General features: G+C 38.7%; 1 protein-coding gene and 1 non-coding gene across 2 annotated transcripts; both read left to right on the top strand.

Annotated features, from left to right (window-relative positions):
• The first annotated feature begins 3,394 nt into the window (after positions 1–3,394).
• On the top strand, positions 3,395–17,724 carry LOC122041764 (peptide methionine sulfoxide reductase B5-like). The gene is made up of 3 exons (XM_042601552.1): positions 3,395–3,689; positions 17,066–17,222; positions 17,303–17,724. Exons 1-3 carry the CDS (start codon positions 3,421–3,423, stop codon positions 17,459–17,461), a joined length of 585 nt encoding a protein of 194 aa, XP_042457486.1. The 5' UTR covers positions 3,395–3,420; the 3' UTR covers positions 17,462–17,724.
• On the top strand, positions 11,504–11,610 carry LOC122044622. Its single transcript, XR_006129653.1, has one exon. It is a non-coding gene; the product is annotated as a small nucleolar RNA R71 (small nucleolar RNA).
• Positions 17,725–22,869: the final 5,145 nt, after the last annotated feature.

Here is a 22,869-nt window from a genome sequence, read left to right as displayed (position 1 = left end):
GAGGTGGAGGGGGTGTGCGTTGACAGGGGGGAGCAGCTCTCATTTTCAAATCTAAGTGTGTCTTTTGGGCAATCCCAAACTTTGGATACGTCCTTTAGGAAATTGTTGAGGATTTAATGATATCATCAATTGCTTCAACACTTGCTTTACAATCGCGAAGGCTATGATACTGTTTTAAAAAAATTCCTTATCCTTTTTCATTTGAACTTGGACTTAATGACGATGGTTTAATTTTTTTTTAAAATAAATTAAAATATATATTTTTTTTAAAAAAAAATTTATATAATTTTAATTTTCTAACTTTTTAGATGCAAATAATTAATTAATTTTTCATATTCATGATAATAATTTTTTTAATAGATAAAATTAATAAATTATTTAATCTTTATTAGGACAATCCTATAAAAAGGAATAAAATTAAGGGAATAAGAATAATAAAATAAGATAATAATATAAAAATCATGCTCCCGTCCGCAACTCATCATCATTCCTGAAGCATAAAAACCAAATAAATAAATAAAAAATACATGTACTAAATGATAATACTCAATAAATCCCTAGAAAATGAAGATCACAACGAGACTAAACCAACCATTATTATTTATCAAGAATGAAAATGTTATGACTTAAATACATCTAAATAAAAACTAAACTTAATGTTTATCAAGTAAGTGAAATGGGGTATCTAATTTGATATTTCTCAAAAATAATAAAATCCTATATTTCGATCGAACATAATATGGACGAATGCATTTACATTTGAACTTAATCAAGCAAGGAGCATAATAGCACCAATCAAATCAACATAATAGCATTAGGTGTAGTTTCTCTTCCCCAATCTCAATAAGCGAGAGAAGCACATAGAGGAGAGTTGGAAAAGGGGAAGAGGAGAAACTCAAAAACAATTAGGGGACGTTTGGTTTTCTCCTAGGAATCGGAATGGGAATGAGTATCATAGTATTATGGAATGTGAATGGGTATGAGCTTGAGTATCATTCTTAAAAATGATGTTTAGTTAGTTAAATATTTTTAATTGGAATGAATCTAAATTTCCTTTTTTACCCTTACAGGAAAATAAAAGAAAAAATTAGATGGGAGAGAAAGTTGAATGTGAGAGAAACATATGATGAGAGAAAATGATGAGAGAGAAAGTGTGTTGGGAAAAAATGAAGAGAGAGAAAGTATAATGAGAGAAAATGAGGAGAGAGTGCATAATAGGGGAGATTGAGAAGAGAAAATATATGATAAGAGAGAAAGTGTGCTGAGAGAGAAAGAATGAAAGGAAAAAAATGAAGAGAGAGAGTATTATGAGAGAAAATGAAAGAGTGAGGAGAGAGAAAGTATGATGAGAGAGAAAGTAGGTTGAGAGAGAGTGTGATGGAAAAAATAAAGAGAGAGCAAGTGTGATGAGAGAAAATGAGAGATTGGGGAGAGAGAAAGTGTGATGAGAGATTAGAGAAAATAAAGAGAGAGTGTGTGATGAGAGAGAATGAAGAGAGACAGAAAGTGTGATGAAAGAGAGTATGCTAAGAGAGATTGAGGAGAGAGAAAATACGATGAGAGAGAAAGTGTGATGAGAGAGAAATTAGGATAAAAAAATAAGGAGAAAGTGTGTAATGGGAGAGAAAATATGATGGAAGAGAATGAAGAGAGAGAAAATGAGGAGAGAGAGTGTATGATGGGAGAGAATATAGATAGAAAATGATAGAAAATGTGTGAAGAGAGAATGAGGAGAGAGAAAGTATGTTGAGAGAGAAAATGTGATAATAAAATAAGGAGGGAGAAAATATGATGAGAGAGAAGAGAGTGTGAAATTAAAAAAAAAATGAATAAATATACTAAGGGTATTTTTATCTAAAACTTAATTCATATTTCTATTTCATCAAAACTCAAGGGAGGAGGTGAGTTTTATCCATACCCAAGTTTTTGGGTTTCATTCCAAAATCTTAATTCTATTCCCATCAACCAAACATAAGATTTGGGAATGAATCAATTCTCTCATTCCCAAACCCATAAACCAAACGCCACCTTAGTATTTTATTATTTTACATTGTATGGATAAAAAATTTCTAATTATGTTATTGCTGATCCAAAAAGAAATGTAATTAGAGAAAGCTAACGTTGAGAGATTTTAAAGAACAATATATTAAATCTTATAAAATAACATATAGAATTATAAATTAATTTTAAATAGTAAAAAAAAAAGCCCTTTATGATTTATCCGTTGGAATCATAACGAGATATTTATTAAATCTAAATTTTTTTATCACGTGAGTTCTATTCTTTTTCATTCTTTTTAAAAAATATATACTTTAAAATATATTTAATATATTAAAAATAATATAATCTAATAAAAAATTGGGCTCTAGGAATGCTTAAAATCGGCTGACATGAATTCGTGCTAGTTCCTAAATGGATTAGCTAATGCACAAAAATATCCGGGATAAATCCAAGAATGTTGATGGTGTTTCAACTTGTCAAATTGTTAAAGGATTCATAGTTTTGATTCCTCCATCCATTTTGTACTAAAAATGAGTGTTATTAAACACGGTCAAAATTAATTAATTAATTCGGGAGATAATCGATTTTGTCCAACTAAAATTTTTTTATCTACCACTAAAGTTAATCTGAGAGGCACATATGGGTCATGATGAACGGTTCAACATCATGAGTAATTCAAGCATCGTGGCGATATGAAGTATCTTGAATAAAAATCAAGCTCTCGTTTATTAGAACCCGTTCTTTTACCATCGCATCGTGCCCTAGGTCATAAACTTCATATTTGTGTAATAATAGTATGTTGTTAGAGTATTTCCAATAAAGTTGGAAGAGGTGAAGGCTTGGCCAGAGAGACATTAATTTAGGATTAGATATGTCGAATTCACCCGTTCTACTAAACAATTTAAATGTATTAGATTGAAATTTTATCAACCTATTTTAAGATGTGTCTAGACGGATCAACCTATCTACGCTCGTGATCCGCACGAGTCAACCCACAGTGGGCTTAAGTTGACCCGTGAGTTGAAAAATAAGTAAAAAAATTTTATATTAACTTATTATATTTCTTTTTGGTCATCTTAAAATAAATGCATCATTTTTTATCAACTAAAGTGTCTGTGTCTAATTATATTTAAAATATTTTTTAAAAAATATATTTAATTGGGATTATCTCGTGAAAAATATGCTTAGATAGAAATTGAAGCTAATTATTTTTAGACATAAACCTTTCCTAAGTAATTTTTTGATGGGCTCACCCCAATACCTTTTAGATTGGATTGGATTTCTCAACCTGTGAGATCAGCCCGTTCAAATATCTGGCTGCGTCACAAGCCGATCCACCCGTTACGGGCAGACCCGTCCCGCAGCTCTGCAAGGCCCTTTATAGAATGTCGCCAGATATCAGGATGAGATTAAGAAGAAATGGGAGTCGCCCACCAATTGCTCTCTAGGAATGCACTTCTCAATGTCGCTCCCATAAACGCGATCGCTGCTACCCGGATACCAGTCCGCGCACAATCCTTCAAGTTGTTTAATACTGCCTCAAAGTCGTCGCCTTTCCCTATTGTTCCACAGTTTCGGAGGGTTGGCGTGGTTATGGCGTCGTCGGGACCCGTGCAGAAGTCCGAGGAGGAGTGGCGGGCGATCCTGTCGCCCGAGCAGTTCCGGATACTTCGCTTGAAGGGAACTGAGTAAGTCTCGGAGTCTTGTTGTTGTTTGATTGGTGTTTTGTGCGATCCAGTTGGTATTTAGGTTTAGAGTTTTGAGGCAGTAATATTGGAGTGCTTTTCTTCTAGATTTTGTGTTTGTAGGGGATTTTTTTTTTCTCTAGGCGGTCAAGGATTACCCTCAATACTTTGGAGAGAATGTTTGCACCTCAAGGTCACATGGGAGGGAGGATGGTCGAGGCTTCTACTGTTTGTTGTCTTGTCTCAGTTTGGGATTTCGACTTGTAAGGAAAGCCTAAGCCAGGATGCCCAAATTAGCCATTGTAAGCAAGATCACAGGATGAGTCATCTGTGAGCTGTCTTCTTTATTGACGAAGTCTTCGTATACCGAAAGGAGGACCAGCTTCCAAGGGTGCCCACGATGCCTATGGGAAAAAAACGAGGGGAGAAGAGGGTTAGAATGAAGGCTAGAGGTTGTCTTGGCTCAGCTATTCTGATGCTCAAGTAAGATCTCCGAGGGAGGTAGAGAAGATGAACGGTAGAAGATTAAGGAGCATGTGTATATGAAGATGTAAGCTTATCTGTGCCTGCAGATGCAGGCTCCTTTTAAAACACTGCTGAAACAATACTTTTCTCTTCATTAATTAGATGTCATATCAAAGTAGAGAAAATGTCCCATCAGCGTAATGCCACAGTATCACTACCATATCCTACACTAACATCGCCCATGTGTTGTATTTATAGACGGATCCACATGCTACCCCATGTGTCCACAGGATATGGAAGTAATTGGGCCCATAGGGCTTGACCCATTAAGTCAGACCGACGAGATTGAAAGGAGTGAGCCGGGGGTTCTATAGGCAATAGCGTTAGTTGGCAGGGCTGTGTGGATAGGAGACGAGTCGAGTGTCGTTGGTTCGGGGGAGCTGAGCACTAGGAGTTGGATAGACCAATTTGAAGGAATCAGAGGAGCTGAGCCCTAGGAGTCGGACAGACCGATTTGAAGGAGTCGGGGTAGCTAGGTCCTATGAGTCAGGTAGACCTATCTGAAGAAGTCGGGAGAGCTGAGCCCTAGGAGTCAAGCAAGTTAGGGGTTTGCTTTGATTTTTATCCTTGCTTGACCTTTGACCAGTCAACAAAGCTAAACCTCGCCACGTGTAAGCTTCTATTAACCTCCGTATCAGCCATCATCATAAATATGGAAGCAAATTACAAGAAATGAAAAGCTAAGAGTGAGAGATAGACTTGTATCCTTTAACTACTAGTCATTCATAGTTTGTGGTGGCTTTTAGATCATGGTTGATTTGAGACGTGATTAGAGGATTGTTGTAGAGACATGAGTAGTGAGTTAAGAGTTACTAAGTGTTGTATGGAAAAAGTGGATTGCATGTGGTGTCTGTTGCCTTACTGCAAGTGCACGGTTAAGTCGTCGAGTAATAAAATATCGATCCCACAGGTAGATTAAGCGTCAGCGACTTTGCAAAGCGATTGATCTAAACAATCAAATTGTTTGAAAGTTTGAGAACTTGAGGTTAAGAAACGAGATAGAAAAGAGAACAAGAGTTCAAGTGAGTCAAGAAGGTTGGTTAGGAAAACAATTCCAGGATTTTGGTTTCATCGTAATGCTAGTTGATATAATATGAATTGTTTATTTCCTATCCTTTATATTTATGCTCTTGTAAGGATCCTAATTAAATACATATTCAACCCTGCAATGGTTACATCGGGGTGTTCACACTAATGATTTCCAATGCCACTAAGTAGAAGAGGTAATATAGAAAGTCCAGTTAAATGGATACCCCTGTCACTTGAGAATCCCCCGGTCATACAGTCTAGATTACATAGATCACTTCCTAACATTGAATTTGTATAAACTCATTAAGCTCTAATTAGACAATCCCTTTTAGAGACTTGATCTCCATTTCAAGGCAATGTTCTAGAAGGTCCGGTTAAAGGGATACCCTCTATCACTAAGGGCTCTCCGATCATATGATCTAGAGAATCCCCTTTACATGAACAATCTTTACATCTGTTCAACTAAACAATACATATAAGTAATCAATCAGTACACACACATTCAATTAAATACGAACAAGACATAAAGATGTCATTGAACTATGAAATTTGCAAATCTATAGAGTTTACATCAACATTACATTACAATTACTTCTTATATCCTAGAATTCTGAGATCTCCATAAACAAAGAAATAGGACCCAAAGACATAAATGAAAGTAAACTACAAGTCAAATCCATAAGAAAGGAGAAGAAAGCGTAACCGGTTGGAGTGCAGAGTCTTTGAGAACCAATCTTTGCTTCGGAGATGGACGAATGATGGATTCGGCCTCGGATTGTCGATAGATCATTGGAATAAGCTCTGAATCTGATCTCTTGGGTCTCCCCAAGGAAAAATCCTCCTCCCTTTCAAAAGAGGGGAAGATCCCTTTTTATAGGCAGGGGTCGTGCCCCCTGCCTATCCGCCACACAGTTGTGCCTAAAGGCACGACCTGGCCATGTGAGGCACGACTTAAAGTGGCACAGCTTGACCGTGTGGGGTTCTGGAAATGAGGCATGACTGTACCTCTGCGACACAACTTGCCCGTGTGAAGTTAGGGAGGTGAGGCACAGTTGTGTCTTTACATATGGCCTAAGCTTTTGGCTTTGTTGGGGGGAGGCATGGTCGTGCCGTAGGTGCTTCTGGGGCATGGCTGGCTGGCTCTTGGGAGACATGGCCGGACACGGCCTTGTCAGCTCATACACGGCTGTGCCAAAGCAAACACAGTCTTATTTTGCTAGTCTTTTTCCAAAGTTGCTCTAATATGCATTTTTGCTCCCTTCTCGTTCTAATATCGCGTTCTGTCATTGAAAATATTCAAATAGTAGATCTCCGAACAAAAAGAGATGTTGATACAATGATGAAATAGGTTGCGATAACGTAAACAATGCTCAAGAAATTCAAGTAGATGTGCATCAAACAGTACATAAAAGTATATATAATTTACGCACATCATATCCCAAAATTAAACCTTTGCTCGTTCTCAAATAAAAACCTATAATCTAGACTCATGTGTTGATAAGTGTATCACAATCTTCAGTGAATCAATCTAATTCTAGCAAATAGTTTCATTAATTATCATGATAATAACATAATTTGAGTATAACATAAGTAGAAGTCCTCCCTGCTTAGTGCTCCGTACGATGAGTGGCCTAAATTTCTCAAGTTTCAATCTCTAAGATTAGTCAAGTCATTATCTAATTGTGTTTCTTATGCTCGTAGCGATAGACACTTACTTGCCTTGGTTCCTTATGCTCCCAGCGATAGAAACTTAAATTTTCAATAAAAACACTACTCATTTCACGCTACCATAGATTGAGAAAAGTAAATCACCAAATATACTAGCACTATGAATCAAACAACACAAATCCAGAACAAGCATGCTAGAATTTTTGCTATGAGAATAAGTCAGTAGTAAAGTGATGACGGGTGTACTACATGCCATAGATGAATCTAAACTAAATTGAAAGCAAATTAAATCAAAATGCAAATAGACTGAAATAAAAATGCAATCAAACTGAAATAAACTAGGACTTGAATGAAATAAGAACAAGTATGTACATATGTACAACTCTCCTCAGACTTGGACATTTCATTATCGCAATGAAATCAATACGGAAGTGGAGGGTGATATGTGGGAGGGCGTTGTAATGGAGGATAATATGGAGGGGGGAGATTATCTGGGTGTGGAGAGCGTGGCCTAGCAGGGATCTAGGAACTCGTGGTAAGTTGTCAAGGTGCTCACGATACTGAAAAAGCATGACAACTTGCTGTCAAGTCCATAGAGCTTTTAAATTCTCTCTTTCTATCCCGCTCATCATAGTAATTATTAACAAATTCTGAAATCTGCCCTTGAAAATTCCTTGCTACCCTAAAATGTTCCTATACTTCCTCGAATTGTTCATTAGTCAATGCAAATTGTCTCTCCAATATTTGTTGGTGGGTGCTATGCTCCTCATGAAGAGTGTCCAAAGAAGTATGGAAATCCAAAAAATCAAATTTAGATTGGCCCATATTGCCATAAGTGAATGAATATCTTGCCGGCTCAGAATAACCAATTGACTTTGGGTATCTAGAGGAGGAGGGTTCATGGTGCTCCTCGAGGTTAGGGGCATGTTCGGGCATTAAGTCCCTATTAACCCAAGTGATCGGGTTTTGAACTGAGGTTCAGTCGGGGTTAGGTAGGAGAAGTGGAAATCGATTTCTCTTAATCCTGACAAATCATTTTCATTATTAAACAAGTATCAAGATCAATTTTAGAGTTACCATGTATAACATTTAAACAAAATAACTCACATTCTAAATGTATAGCAATTTGGGTAATTAATCCGCTAAAAATAATCATTCCTGTAGAAACCTTGCCGGATCTCATTAAGGTTTGAAAAAAAAAGAACCCTAAATCAAAATTGACTTTATTCAACATAACCCGTAAATAATAAAACTCAACTTTTCTAACAACTCTGTCACTCTCACCTCGACCAAAAAAATGGTCTTTCTCATGATGCGATGGAGGTAACGGAAGACTGGATTTTTAAGAGATGAGGCTTTGGAGCGAGATGGGTTTCATTAAGTTATGTGAGTTCAGTCCAAAATGAATTGCTATTAAAAGGAAAATCAAACTTGTGAGATCCGCCAGTAGGTAAGCCAAAGCAATTATTAAAGTTGTAAAGAGAAGATTAGTAATTATGATTCATCAAACGTAAGCTAATTTTACCATCATGATCATTATCCAAAGTAAAATGAGTCTCTAGCGAACTTAAGAATTAAAGGGTAATGCAGAGATAGGTTGGATGATTCATATATATCAAATCATTCCAATCTAAGTTGCTAATTAGCCAATCAACATTATCCCTAATCTCTAAGTTATCCATAGTGTGAGTGTCAAGATATCTTGTGCACACTAATTTATGAGTAATGAGAACATCAAATCTAGACTTTTGTTCAACATTTCGAAAAATAATACCAAGAGAATTGTTGTTACCTACATCCCATGTTTGTCGTTTGCCTTTGTCTTTTCCGGATACTTTGCCTTTTCTTTTTTCGGTCCCCTTCCCTTTTTCCCTATTGGGGTCGTCGCCTCCTCCGCTATATCCGTCACTCCTCCGAAGTCTTTTCAAAATGTTTGACATGTTTGCAAGACAAGAGGGGAAGAGATTGCTTTAGGGGAAAACAAAAAAGAAAAAGAGAACTTCTTGAATGGGAAAGGAGGGAGAGAAGGAGAAGTGCCTCTCGGAGAAGATTGAGAGAAGAAGAAGAGAGAAGAGGGTAACGTAGTGGATGCAAATTCATATCTACCTCTTGGGAGGAGTAGATCTAGCAAGAGGGAAAGGAAATGGGCACTTTGGAGGAAGTTTGGAAGAAGAAGAAATGAGAGATGAAGAAAAGGGATCAACATGACCGTGCTCAAGTGAGGCATGGTCGTGTTTAGGATATTAATATCCAATGTCTGACGCCACACGACCGTGTCGATTGACACGACCGTGGCGTGCTTCTTCTGACAACATTGACACGGCTATGCCGTGTGATTTCCTTTGAGCCAAGGCACGACCGTGTTGAAAAACACTGTCGTGTCATGCCTTCTTCGGCAAACACATTTTAAACACACGGTCATGTGAAGAAACACGGTCGTGCCGTGGAGGATGTTGGAACAGGTCCTCCAAGCGACACAGTTGTGTCAAAGAGACACGACCGTGGTGTTTTTCCTTCTAGCTTCGAGGCATGGCCGTGCCAAGAAGACACGGCCATGTTGTAGACTTCAGCTGCCCCGACTCTGTTTTGGCACGATCGTGCTCGATAAGCACAACCCCTGTTTCTCAATGGCACAGTCGTGCTCCTTGAGCATGCCTTTTCTTCATTTGTTCTTCCAAATAGCCTCTACGTCCGTAGAATTGTCACGGCCAGCTTGTGGATACGTATAATCCCCTGAAAATGAAAATAAACACAAATTAGACTCAACGAAAATAATTAAAAAAAACAAGAAAGAAATAAAACATGAACCCTTTGGTTGCCTCTCAAGAAGCGTTCATTTAAGGTCACGAGTTCGACCTCTGATATGACTCAACTTGGAGCTTTTGTCTAGAAGGGGAGATGCTCCCCTCCATTGTGACAACATGTTTCGACCCCATTTCTCTTCCGGACTCTTGTTAGAGTAATATATGTCATTTTTGGTGCAGAGTCACTTCTCTTTATTTGCCAGACTTGGTGCTTTGTCCGACGATCTCCCCGTAGGGTGATGTTCTTTATTTAGTTGAAATTCATCCAACCTGTAGCAAAAACTTTTAATAGAGATTTGATTAGAAGCCTTGGATAAATCGAATTCAATTTTCTCCTCGCCTACTACCGAGGAGAGCTTGTGATTCTTCACATCAATCACCACTCCGGTTGTTGCGAGGAAAGGTTTTTCATGTCTAAGACCACAAAGTCTGTAGGGACAATAAAGTTCCCTACCTCCACCGACACATCTTCAATGATACCCATTGGGTATCTACCATACTGATCCGTTAGTTGAAGCACCATGGTGGTTAACTTTAGTTCATTTAACCCCAGTTTCTTACCAATATAATATGGAATAAGACTGACACTTGCTCCTAAATCACAAAATGCCTTACCGATCACGGTAGTACAAATCTTGCAAGGGATAGAAAAACTCCCTAGATCTTAGAGCTTGGGAGGTAGCATGTCAAGCAACAGTGCACTACACTCTTCGGTTGATGTCACAGTCTCATGCCTACCTTTCTTGCATTTGCTTGAAATGATTTCTTTCATGAATTTGGAAAATTTTGGCATTTGCTGCAAAACATCCATCAGATGAAATCTCAATGCATAGTTCTTTAAGTTTCTCTAAAAATTTGTCAAACTGTGTCTTTTTTTTTCCTTTAAAATTCTTTGAGGGAAAGGAATTGGTATAACCTTTCTTCTTGGTGGAGGCTTTTCAATCTCCACATCCTCTTGAATAAGAACATTGTTAGAAGAGGAAGGAGACTCTAGTATGTCCGATTCCTTTGTTTTTATTTGGGGTTCTCCCAAGGTCCGTTCGCTCCTTAGCTCAATTATATTGCATTGTTCAATGGGATTTGAATAAGGTTTTTCTAGAAAAGACCCTTGTGTTCTTGAAGAAGAACTCGCCACTTGTGCTACTTGAATATCAAGCACCTTCACATGTTTTTCAACGTTGTTCAACCTTGTATTAAGTTGCTTGAGATCATTCTTCATTTCCACTTGGGTAGCTAGTATTTCTTCAAGGATTTTTCTCTAACCTTGAGGGTTGGTGATTCTGTTGATGCCCAGATGCTTGCCCTTGGTCTTGGTTGTTGCGATAGGAGAAGTTTGGATGACTCCTCTATTCGGGATTATAAGTGTTGGAATACGGATTATTGGGTCTTGTGTTGAAGTTGCCAATTACGTCAACTTGTTCAATCTGAGCCAATTGTGCAGTAATTACTCCGAGTTAGCAAGCTTTTGTAGTGTGCTCCGTATCTCCACATTCACATATTGTCGCAATTGTGTTAACCGGATTCACATTCATTGAATCAAATTTATTCGTAAGAGCATCTATGGCTAAAATTAAATGTAGAGCATCCACATCGTACTTTCCAAGAATTTTGATTGAGTTGTCACTTTGCTTTGAGGCCCATTGATGGTGGTTGAGTGCTACACTTTCAATGATTTCCTCTATTTCATCAAGGCCTTTATTCATCAATGCTCCACCATTTGCAGAGTATAAGGATACCTTGGTTTAATAGTTGATCCCATTGTAGAAGGTGTGTATCACTAACCACTTTTTTAATCCATGGTGGGGGCATAATCTGAGCATCCCCATGAATCTATCCCAAGCTTCGTATAAATATTCCCCCACATTCTATCTGAAGCTTGCTATGAGATTTCTCAGGTGAGCTATTTTACTTGGAGGAAAGAATTTCTCCAAGAACACTTGTTCTCATTGCTCTTAAGAGGTAATGCTATTTGCAGGTAAAGAATTGAGCCAAGCCTTTACTCTATCCCTCAATGAGAATCCAAATAATAACAATCTAACTACGTCGGAAGAAACCCATTCATCTTCATCGTACTATAAATTTCATAAAAAGTTTCCAAGTGTTGGTTTGGATTTTCTATGGGTCATCCCAAAATTGGTTTTACTGTACCATAGATATAACCGCTTACTTGATTTCAAAATTGTTGGCCTTTACAGATGATCTGGTGATGCTAGACTTAAGACCTCTTGCATAGGGTGCAACATAGTCTTTCAATGATTTATTTGCCATGACACTTTGTTCTTGCTTTTCTTCTAATTGCTTTTGTAGAATTCTTCTTCTTCTAAATGTCCTGTCAATCTCAAGATCGACGGGTAATAAATCTCCCATAGTAGTTGATCTTTGCATACAAGAGCAAAGGTGAAATCAGATTTTGTTTGCAAAAACTAAATGCAGAATTGAAAACAGGAAATTAAAATGCAGAAATAAAAGAAAGAAATTGCAAGATATGTACAAAAAGAAAAAGTATAGAGATTATAATCAAAAAAGAAAGTGTCTAGAATAACTCAATTGCTAATCAACTAATGCTAATCTGAAATAGTCCTGACAATGGTGCCAAAACTTATTATCTTACTGCAAGTGCACGGTTAAGTTGTCAAGTAATAAAAGATCGATCCCATAGGCATTGTAGATTAAGTGCTAGCGACTTTGCAAAGCGAATTATCCAGACGATCGAATTGTTTGAAAGTTTGAGAACTTGAGGTTCAGAAAAGAGAGAATGAGCAAAGAAAGAGATCAAGTGAGTCGAGAAGGTTGGTTGGCAAAACAATTCTAGGATTTTGGTTTTATCGTAATGCTAATTGATGTACTATGAATTGTTCATTTCCTATCTTCTATGTTTATGCTCTTGTAGGGATCCTAACTAAATATGGATTCAACCCTGCTACGGTTATATCGGAGTGTTCACACCAATGAGTTTCAATGTCACTAAGTAGAAGAGGTAACATAGGAAGTCTGATTAAAGGAATACCCTTGTCACATAAGAGCTCCTGGTCATACAATCTAAGATTACACAGATCATTTCCTAACATTGAATTGGTGCAAACCCATTAAGCTCTAATTAGACAATCCCTTGTAGAGGCTTGATCTCCATTTCAAAGCAATGCTCTAAAAGGTCCGGTTAAAGGGATACCCTCTATCACTAAGGGCCCCTCGGTCATACGATCTAGAGAATCCCCTCTACGTGGAGAACAATCTTTACATATATTCAACTAAACGATACATATTAACAATTAATCATCACATACACATTCAATCAAATAAGAACAAAGCATAAACATGTCATTGGACTAGCAAATTGGCAAATCTATAGAGTTTATATCAACATCATATTACAATTATTCCCTACATCCTAGAATTCAGATATAATGGATTCAGCCTCGGATCATCGATATATTGTCGGAATAAGCTCTGGATCTGATCTCTTGGGTCTCCCCAAAGGGAAAACCTTCCTCCCCTTCAAAAGGGGAAAAGATCCCTTTTTATAGGCAGGGGGCATGGTTGTACCTATCCGCCACACAATCGTGCCTAAAGGCACGACCTAGCCGTGTGAGGCACGGCCTGGTCGTGTGAGGTTCTAGAAATGAGGCATGACCTTGCCTTTGGGGCACGACCTGCCCGTGTGAAGTTCGGGAGGTGAGGCATGACCGTGTCTTTATACATGACCTAAGCTTTTGGCTTTGCTGGAGCAAGACACCACCGTGTTGTGGTTTCTACTGGGGCATGACTTTGGCTGGCTCCTGGGAGACTGGCCGTGTCTCTTAAGACACAACCCTATTAGCTCATACATGGCCGTGCCAAGACAAGCACGACCTTGCTTTGTTGTTCTTCATCCAAAGTTGCTCCAATATGTGTTTTTGCTCCGTTCTCATTTCAATATCGCGTCCTGTCAATGAAAACATGCAAAAAACAGATCTCCGAACAAAAAGTAATTATAACGTAAATTATGCTCAAGAAATACAAGTAAATGAGCGTCAAATAATGTATAAAAGTTTATATAACGTACGCACATTACGTCCTTTTCAAACATTTCTGATATGACACTCATACTTTGTTTATTCCAATGGAAGGGTGGGTGAAGGAGAAGTGAGGGAAAAGAGAGGAAAGGGGAAAAAAATTCTTTCAAACTTATCTACTTTGATATATAGAAAGGAAGGGGGAGTGGGAAAGAGTAATGAATGGAAAGAGAAGTAAATGACAAAATTATTAATGAGGTTAACGGAAGAAGCACATCTACAAAAATTTATAGGTATTCAATTGAATTTTGAATAAAAGTACAAGGGCGATGCTGCTTTTACAAGGCTAAAAGCTTTTCTCCTTCCCTCCTATACAATGCAGTTGGTGGTTTAAATTGCAGACAGTTTTCTTTCAAATCTTTCCTCCATCAGATTGTTCGTGGGAGTAAACAGATGAAGGGAGAGGCTCTACCATGATTTAAAATGATGTTTCATGCCGGTAGACATTTGGAACTATAGAATGTTGCTTTGAGATATGGAACTAAAGAGCGGAGTTTTATTCTATTCTCTGATATGATAATTTTAACAATAAGAAGAGGCATTGTTGACTTTGTGTGACAACTTTCTAATAGTGTTATCTTTTTCCCCGCGTCACTTCTCTACAAAGAATTTGCTTCTCCAGACACTGATATAGCTCTTCTTCCAATATGCTTTTGCAATCACATAATCCTAATTCCTACATAATCAACAGTAACCTTCAGTGGTCCCAATGGTTAGTATGAATTACTCAATATAATTGGTTTAATTGTTGATCCCAAGTTTATATCAATGTGTTACCATTTGCACGTTGATCTGGTTAGCTTTTATCTTCTTTAATCTAGCTTAAGAGCACATTCATGAAAATTTTATCCTAGCTTTCATTCATATTTACCTTAACCTAGCTATTGGTAGAGACAATTAAGCAGTTTGACCTCAACCAATGGAATCTATTCCATCATGTTATCTTAATTTTTTTCTCCTTTTACTAGAACTGATAATTTGTGACAATTGGGTTGAAAGGTGACCAGCGTCTCACTGAATCTTTCTTGCTTAAGTCACCAAGTTTGCACACTTTATGTTTGCTAAAACCTGTCTGCAAGTGTTGAAGAGTAGTTAGGTTGCATAGTTGCACTCAGAACCAACTAGTGATGAATTTAAACCAGGAGTGTGTAATGACTATTTTCGAGAATGAAAGATAGTATTCTCAGAAACAATGTAGATTCTGTTGGATCGAGACGCACGTGAGAAGGGGGTGGGGGTGAATTACGTGATTTTCAAAAACTTGCTTTTCGGTTTTGAAATCAAAGTGCGCAGCGGAAAACTAAGTAAGTGAAACAGACAAGCAAGCAAAAGAGCATGCGTTCGATTTTTACTTGCTTCGGAGCTTTCGGCGATTTCTACTCCAAGACCCAGGTCCTGTGGACCTATCGACAGGTACTCAACTAAAAACTTCTTCCAGAACCGCTAGAAAAGGGAATCAAGTACAAAATAGTTAGAGAAGTGTAGCACGCTACACTTCTTGTTTGTAGAAATTAGTAATTGACTTTGTTACCAAACACTGTTAGTAGTCGGTCGGCTCAAGCTCGGTGTTTGGAAGCCTTCTAGGTGGCAGTCGGACGTAGTAGAGTTGCAGCAGGGCAGCAGCAGTTAGCCGGAGCAGTTGAAAAGCCGATTGGACGTGTAGAAACTCGTATGGAAGTTCTATATTGAATGCTCCTCGAGATACCCATTTAAAGGGTGCGGAAGGCGCCTTCCATAGCCGTGAAGGCACCTTTCATAGGCCAAATCCTATCCCACATTCGTTGCTCCTTATCTACGATGAAGTCTGAAGTTTATTCCTTGGAAGGCGCCTTCCATAGCACCGAAGGCGCTTTCCGTTGAACAGTATGAAGACTCCTTCCAATGCTTGAAGGCACCTTGGGTACTGTTTACCCTAGGCCTTTTTGTTTTTTTTGCCCTGTAAGTTAGGTTAGTCTAACACAATAATAATCTAACTTGGAAAACAAAATTAGCATAACAATAATATGATTAATTTATGACTTAGACCCTGTCTTTTAGATCAGGATCTAGTCAGGGTCTCAATTTAGGTTTTCGAAATTGACCTAAATTGGACCGCACCTACTACCCCCTCAACTGGGACGCGTCCTCACTTAGTCACTCTCCTCCAGTGGCTTACTTTTACTTACTGTGTGCCAAGTTACATCCTTGACGTCAATCTAACCCACTAGGTCTTCCTGTCAGAATTGTACATTCGGACTTTGCCACTCAGAAATCGCACATCCGGATCTTTTGTCGAAATCGCACATCCGGACTTTGCCACTCGGGAATCGCACATCCCGACTAGACTTCTTGCTTGGTATTTGGTCCTCTTGACCCGTCAAGTTAGTCAACCCTGCACACTCAATAACAAGGTTAGACTACAACAACACCTAACTTAATTCACTTGCCATTTATCAAAACCTGAGTTAGATCGTTAGTATAAATTATGCCAGCAGATTTTAGGTGCTAGCTTCGGGTTGTCCTCTCTTACCATTTTATAATACAATGAATGTAACTTAGGATTTGAAACTTGAAGTGTTCATGAGATAACGAGAAAGCCCAAAGTTTACTGTCAAATGTTCAAGCTTAAGCAAGCTATGATCTGATTATAATGGTCATTAGCTAGCCAATGCAATCATTTATGTAGGACCTGCCTTTGCCCAACACGTGACCCAATTTTTCTTGTCAATTAGCTTATGCAGTGTAGTCCATTGTGTTTCATTCCCATAATTGTTGAACAAGGCTTGAATAATTTCCAGCTTAAATCTTAATGGCAACATATTTGTTCTTTGGCAGTAATAGTCTTCATAGGGTAATTGTCACTACTTATGGACCTAAACTTGGGTGATCTATCCATGACCAGGATGAAGCTTGGGTGAAACTAAGTGGAGGTCCGAATTGACTGATGATGAAGAATCAATGGATGAGTTGTGGTTAGGGGTGAAATGCCATAAGGCAGGCTTGGTTTGTAACTATCTCCCTGACAAAAATCTAAACTAAGAGAATTAATGAATTTTTAAATTTTTTATGTACCAATGTCTTGCAATTGTAGTCCATTTAAGACATGTTTCTAAATTCTTTTACTTATTCCGAGAAAAAGTAAATGGTGTCATTGGTGTAGTGATTCAGGAATTCTTGTTTAACATGAATGATTGACTGAACAATCTTTGAAATGTTAAGAGATAAAGTGGAAGGATGCACTTCTATATCATTTATCTTTCCAAAATTGTTTCAATATTACTACTTCAGTCATAGCTGCAATAAATACGCCAATGCTTTTCAGGTACCCCGGCATGGGTGAATACGATAAGTTTTATGCTGATGGGATATATAATTGTGCTGGTTGCGGAACACCCCTCTACAAATCCACCACCAAGTTTAACTCTGGTTGCGGTTGGCCAGCTTTTTTCGAGGGTCTTCCTGGAGCCATAAACAGAACGGTTGCCCCTTTATCTAGCAACTCAATATGATGCTGCATTTTCATTGCTTGAAACTGACCAAGACTGATTGGTAGTTGCAGCCGGATCCCGATGGAAGGAGAATTGAAATCACTTGTGCAGCGTGCGGTGGGCACTTGGGTCATGTTTTCAAAGGAGAGGGTTTTAGGACACCGACAGATGAGCGCCACTGTGTCAATAGCATCTCACTCAAGTTTGTTCCTGCCTCTGAGAACAACTAACTCCTTTTGTCATTCATCTTCTCGGCATTCATCAAACCATTAAATGTGACTTTGGAATATGGAATTCATTTGGCTTTGGCATGTATGAGTGGATTTATGTGCTGTGTTTATTTAGAAGAGGACCAAAAGAAGGGAAATACAATTCCGCAAGTCAAAAATAATAATTTTCTGTTAGAAGCAGCGGAAAGAAAGTTCCAAGTACAGGTTAATCTTTTGTGAAAATTATTTATCTTCATGGATAGTGTGGTATCAATTGTTCTGAATATGATATTGCAAAAACTGTCCAGAGTTTTGGCATTGGGAACCAAGGGCTGAAATGCTGTCCCTGAATGCATGTGTTTTTGGTGTCTAAACTATTGTAAACAGTTGTGCAAAGTTCTTGGGGAATCTACCTCATTTGTTAGGTCCATCTAGCTTGAGTTTCTGTCCCTTCATCTTTAGCGACCGATGAGACTCGATCAACCCTTGTCCTACTCAACCTAACCTATCGATGCTTGACTACGATAGCCTAATCCTACTCAACACAACCTAATCTAACAACAGAAACAAAAGAAAAAAAAATGGATAAATCAACAAGCTACTTTCATTTAAAGCAAATCATTGCACCTCAAAATTCCTCATGTCATTTCTCCCAATCGGGTCAGTTCCATGTTAATCAAACCGATCTCAAAAACAGTAATATAGATCCCATGCAAAAGTCAAATCAAATTAATCAAATCAAATCAAATTCTTATGTCCTCTAATGCCCGTTGAATGTGCAAGGGTGTCCGAAAGTGATCTAGACGTTCAAAATTATGTGAGAGTTATGCATAAGGATGGACACGGAGAGTTGAGCAGGATATTAGGACTTAACACCCTATGTATATAAAAATTTAATATCCTGTCCGACTCATCGATGCAACGCATGTCCGTGATTGAGAGGTGGGGCACCTTGAAATGATTCGAACATCCCGAGTGCATTCATTTTGGGACACCCGAATCATTTCTAAATGTCTCGACCTCTCAATCACGAACGTGCATCACAGATGACGAGTCAAACATGATATCAAATTTTTATATATGTATATATATAAGATTTTGTTATGTTACAAGTTTCACAATGCATATTCCAGGAGCACTTAAGGTATTTTTTTTTTAATCTAGATAATTTTTTTAGAACATTTAATAGAAAGAGTATAATATTTAAGGTAAACAAATTTAAAAAATATATATATATATATATATATATATATATATATATATATATATATATATATATATATATTAAATGTTTACGGAATGTATATCTAAATTTAGTGACTATTTAGTGTTATTTTTTTTAATTTAGGATTTTTAAATGAAAGGAAATAAAAATTTCAAAAAACTAATTGATGAGAATATAGAATAATAAAATTATATATACTTGTCAGGGCGAAAAGTCAGATCAGGGCCACCAGACGTTCTTATCATCATACTTGGGCAGTTGGGCTCATGGCTAGCTGTGGAATGAATCCATTGAATTAAATGGCAAATAAAATGCATGCCACAGAAGCTCCAGCGAAGAGCTCGGACTGTGCAAGCCAAGCTTCTCGCACATTAATGGCGGCCAGAAATATTCGACGATAGCTGCTTTTCCCACCTCCCTGACACCCTCACCACCTCCGGCCCCACCTATGTTTTTGACCTTTGTACCTTTTTCTGATTCTCTCATCCACGGGTTTTTTTTTTTTAAGTTTTATTTTTTTATTAGTTTTATTTTTTTAATCAGTTTATTTTTTTTTCAATTTTATTCTTTTTTAAATAATTTGTTTTTTATTATACCAGTGTAGTTATAGATTTTAGGAATTATTATTTATAAAATTTTTTAAAAAATATAAACATATAGATCAAAATAAAAATTATATATATGAAACTAATAAAAATATTAATAATTAATAGTAAATATAAGTAAAGAAGTTAGGAGTATAAAAGTCATTTATATATGAAAGACAAAATTTGAAAAGGGATGAGACTATGTCATAGGGGTGGGAGAAATTTACATATTCAACCAAGACAAGTTGGCCAGTGACATAGGTTGGCGTTGTTATATTTGAAAGATGTGATAATCTTGAATGTACTATTTATATTTATAAATAAATAAATATTTATTATTTAAGTGTATATTTTATACGTGTTTGATTAAATCTTAAACTTATTTATTCAATGTCCACAATATGATTTATAGCACGAACGAACTTGTGATTGGATCGCGACTAATGAGTATCTCTACATATGCAATTATGAATATATTAAAATCTTCCCTAATCGACGAATTGATGTGCTAGGACATCATCGATTCTGTGAGACTTGCATAAATTATACTCCTTGGTATAACTAAGCAACTATTTCTTACTGGCTGGAGATATTGAAATGTCGAAAGTTAAAGATGGATGCTAGTTATAGTAACTAGTTCATTGAAGTGACCTACTGTACGATTTCATATAGTTCTCTACCTATATGAATATGTCAATAAACTTTTTACTGTAGTTCTAGTGCGAGTTTCCTTCAACTTGAGATATTCTAGTGATTTTGGTTATGAAGACTTATATTTTGACATTTTAAATAAGCATCTCCGAGGAGGTATGGACTCGGGATGATTGGATATAAGCTGAAATGTCCGAAGGTATTTGAATAGTCAACAAAGGATTCACCACTCTTGTAACGACCCGACCCCTTGGGCGGGCCATTTGGCGGTTCCTTGGCAGTCCCTTGGGTAGCCCAACTGGCTACCGCTCACTTGGCTACCAGGATTCATAAACTTTAGTACTTAGCCTGGAGGTCTAGAGTTCGAATCCTGGGGAAGGCAAAAATCCACTGGCCAGGGGTGGGAAGACCTAGTGAGTAACGACATGGCCAAGGGTCGTTGGTCGACGACATAAGGGGTCGTTAGTTGGGATGCTAGTTGGGCCACCCAAGGGACCGCTAAGGGGCCTGCAAATGTGCCGCTAGTTGGACGACGCTTACTTGGTTACAAGGATTCATAAACTCTAGTACGTAGCCTGGAGGTCTAGAGTTCGAATCCGAGGCAAAAATCTACTGGCCAGGGGTGGGAAGACCTAGTGAGTAACGACACGGCCAGGGTCGTCGGTCGACGACATAAGGGGTCGTCATTTGGGCCGTCAGTTGGGCAGCCCAAGGGACTGCCAAGGGGCCACCAAATGGGTCACCAGTTGGGCCGAGGGGTCGGGTCGTTATAATAAAAGGCGCCTTTTTATTGTAACGGCCTGACCCCTCGGCCCCTTGGGCGTCCCAATTGGCGGCCTATTTGGCGGTCCCTTGGCGGTCCCTTGGGTGGCCCAACTAGCGTCCCAACTGGTGACCCCTTATGTTGTCGACTGAGAGTATTATAAATCCTGTATGCATTTCAAACATATGCATCCATCCAAATGCAGCATATAAGTACAACAAACACAATCAGTAAATGCATAAATATGTATGATGCCAATGACATGTCCTGGTCACCCCTACTCTCCAGTCAGTCGTCTCACACACGATGGTGGGATCGAGTGGGTAGGGCTGTGACAACCGTGCACTCTGCTGTCACTGCTCCTGATGAGTCACCAAGTGGACGGGATGCTGTCGGAGTACACCTATCCTCCTACTCCAAATCATAAGTGGGGGAGCTCAATGCTCTCATCTCTCTGAGACAATCCAGAAGAGGAATCCCTGCCGGCTACCACGCTGCGTCACACTACCCATGAGCGGACCAACGAAGCCAAACAGAGAAAATCTGTCATGTCAGTTACCACGTTGCGTCACCACTATCCAGATGAGCCTAACAGAGCAACCTATCTGCCGGCTACAACGCTGCGTCACCACTCCCCAAGAGTGGACCAGCGGAGCCTAACAGAGTATAGCTGCCACACACCCTGCCTGATATACCACTAACCCATGAGTGGTGGTGTGTGCAGATCCATGTAACTGACGATGTGCTCAACAATAATGGAGCCGACAATCGCGCAACATGCAATCATGCGAGATGATGCATGACACTAAGCATGACAATATCCTGAACCTATCCATATATATATATATAAAATGTGTACCCTAGCGTCAATGGGTCAAATCCGAAGATCTAAGGTACACGGTCAGGTATGATAAAAAAACCTAGTCTGGTATATCAAAAGGCATGGTGTGTCATTACCTCTATGATCATAAATAATATGAAGGGTATAAACATGAATGCTAAACAAGTAACAATCAAAGCATGCACATGTAATGGATAATGACATACCGATGCAGATATAAAACATAATTATCACTACTTGTTAAAATCTACTAAGCATATCAACATGACATGTCAAAAGATAAGTCAAGGTACCCGCCTCCAATCAAAAAATCCAATCCAGTCCAAATCCGACATCGAGATGCTCGTCTCGCGTCAAAGTCCTGTGTCACCAATATAAATATATTTTATTTAGCTAACTCAAATGTATAGCTAAATAAAATCCTTAAGGATAAATTAGGATAAAACCCTGATCAATCTAACCATCTAGTAATCCAATTTTATCCCAAATTCAATACATATACATAGGTTAACATTAGTTATTAACCTATCTATCAATCATTAACAACAAGATCAAAACCCTATACCTTATCTCAATTCACAGTCGTTCTTGCTGCGGGTGTAGGGTTGTTTGCTATTGAATTTCAACGTAAGCAGCTGCTCCAATCCTGAGGAACCTAGTGCCAAAATTTCTGGCCACAACTACCTAGAATTACTGATCCCTAAATCAAAATATCCAAAAATTAGCACTTGCTGTGATCCAAGAGGTTCAAGTGCTACTGATTGAATCTATAACCCAACCTCAAATTGAAAGAGTACTACAACTAGTGATCTAATACACAGAAACAACAAAGATAAGCTGCTCACCTCACTGTTGTCTTGTTTGGATCCGGCAGCAAGAAGAAATCTAGGGCACGAAGCTAGGGCACAAGGTCGACGGCAGAGCTGGGTCGGACCTGGTGGGCGGCGACAGTGCTAGTAGGCGCGACGAGGGCGTCGGGGTTGGCGACCTAGAGCGGAGGGGGCGCGCTCAACACTGTGGCTCGCGCCGAGAAGGAAGACTAGGGCACGACGGTCAACGTCAGTGCGTAGATCCGAAGAGGGGAAGGGCGGCGATGCTAAGGCTGAGGGATCGGCGACTGGCGACCGGTGTCGGCCGTTGCAACCGGGGAGACGCGAGAGAAAGGGAAACTTTCGGCGCTGCTCGGCCGGAAATGAAGGAAGAGATGGGGAAACGGAAGCTTGGCTGGCGCTAGAGAGTGAGGGAGGATCTAGGGCACGGGGAGGAAGAAGGAGAAGAGGAAGAGATCGGTGAGGCTTAAATCGCGAGGGAGTGCAGCGCTGGTTAGGGCACGCGTGAGGGGAGAAGGAAACGGTGGAGAAA

The sequence above is a fragment of the Zingiber officinale genome, chromosome 2A, assembly GCF_018446385.1.
Source record: "Zingiber officinale cultivar Zhangliang chromosome 2A, Zo_v1.1, whole genome shotgun sequence".
Classification (NCBI taxonomy): domain Eukaryota; kingdom Viridiplantae; phylum Streptophyta; class Magnoliopsida; order Zingiberales; family Zingiberaceae; genus Zingiber; species Zingiber officinale.
This window is presented reverse-complemented; position numbering and strand designations above follow the sequence as displayed.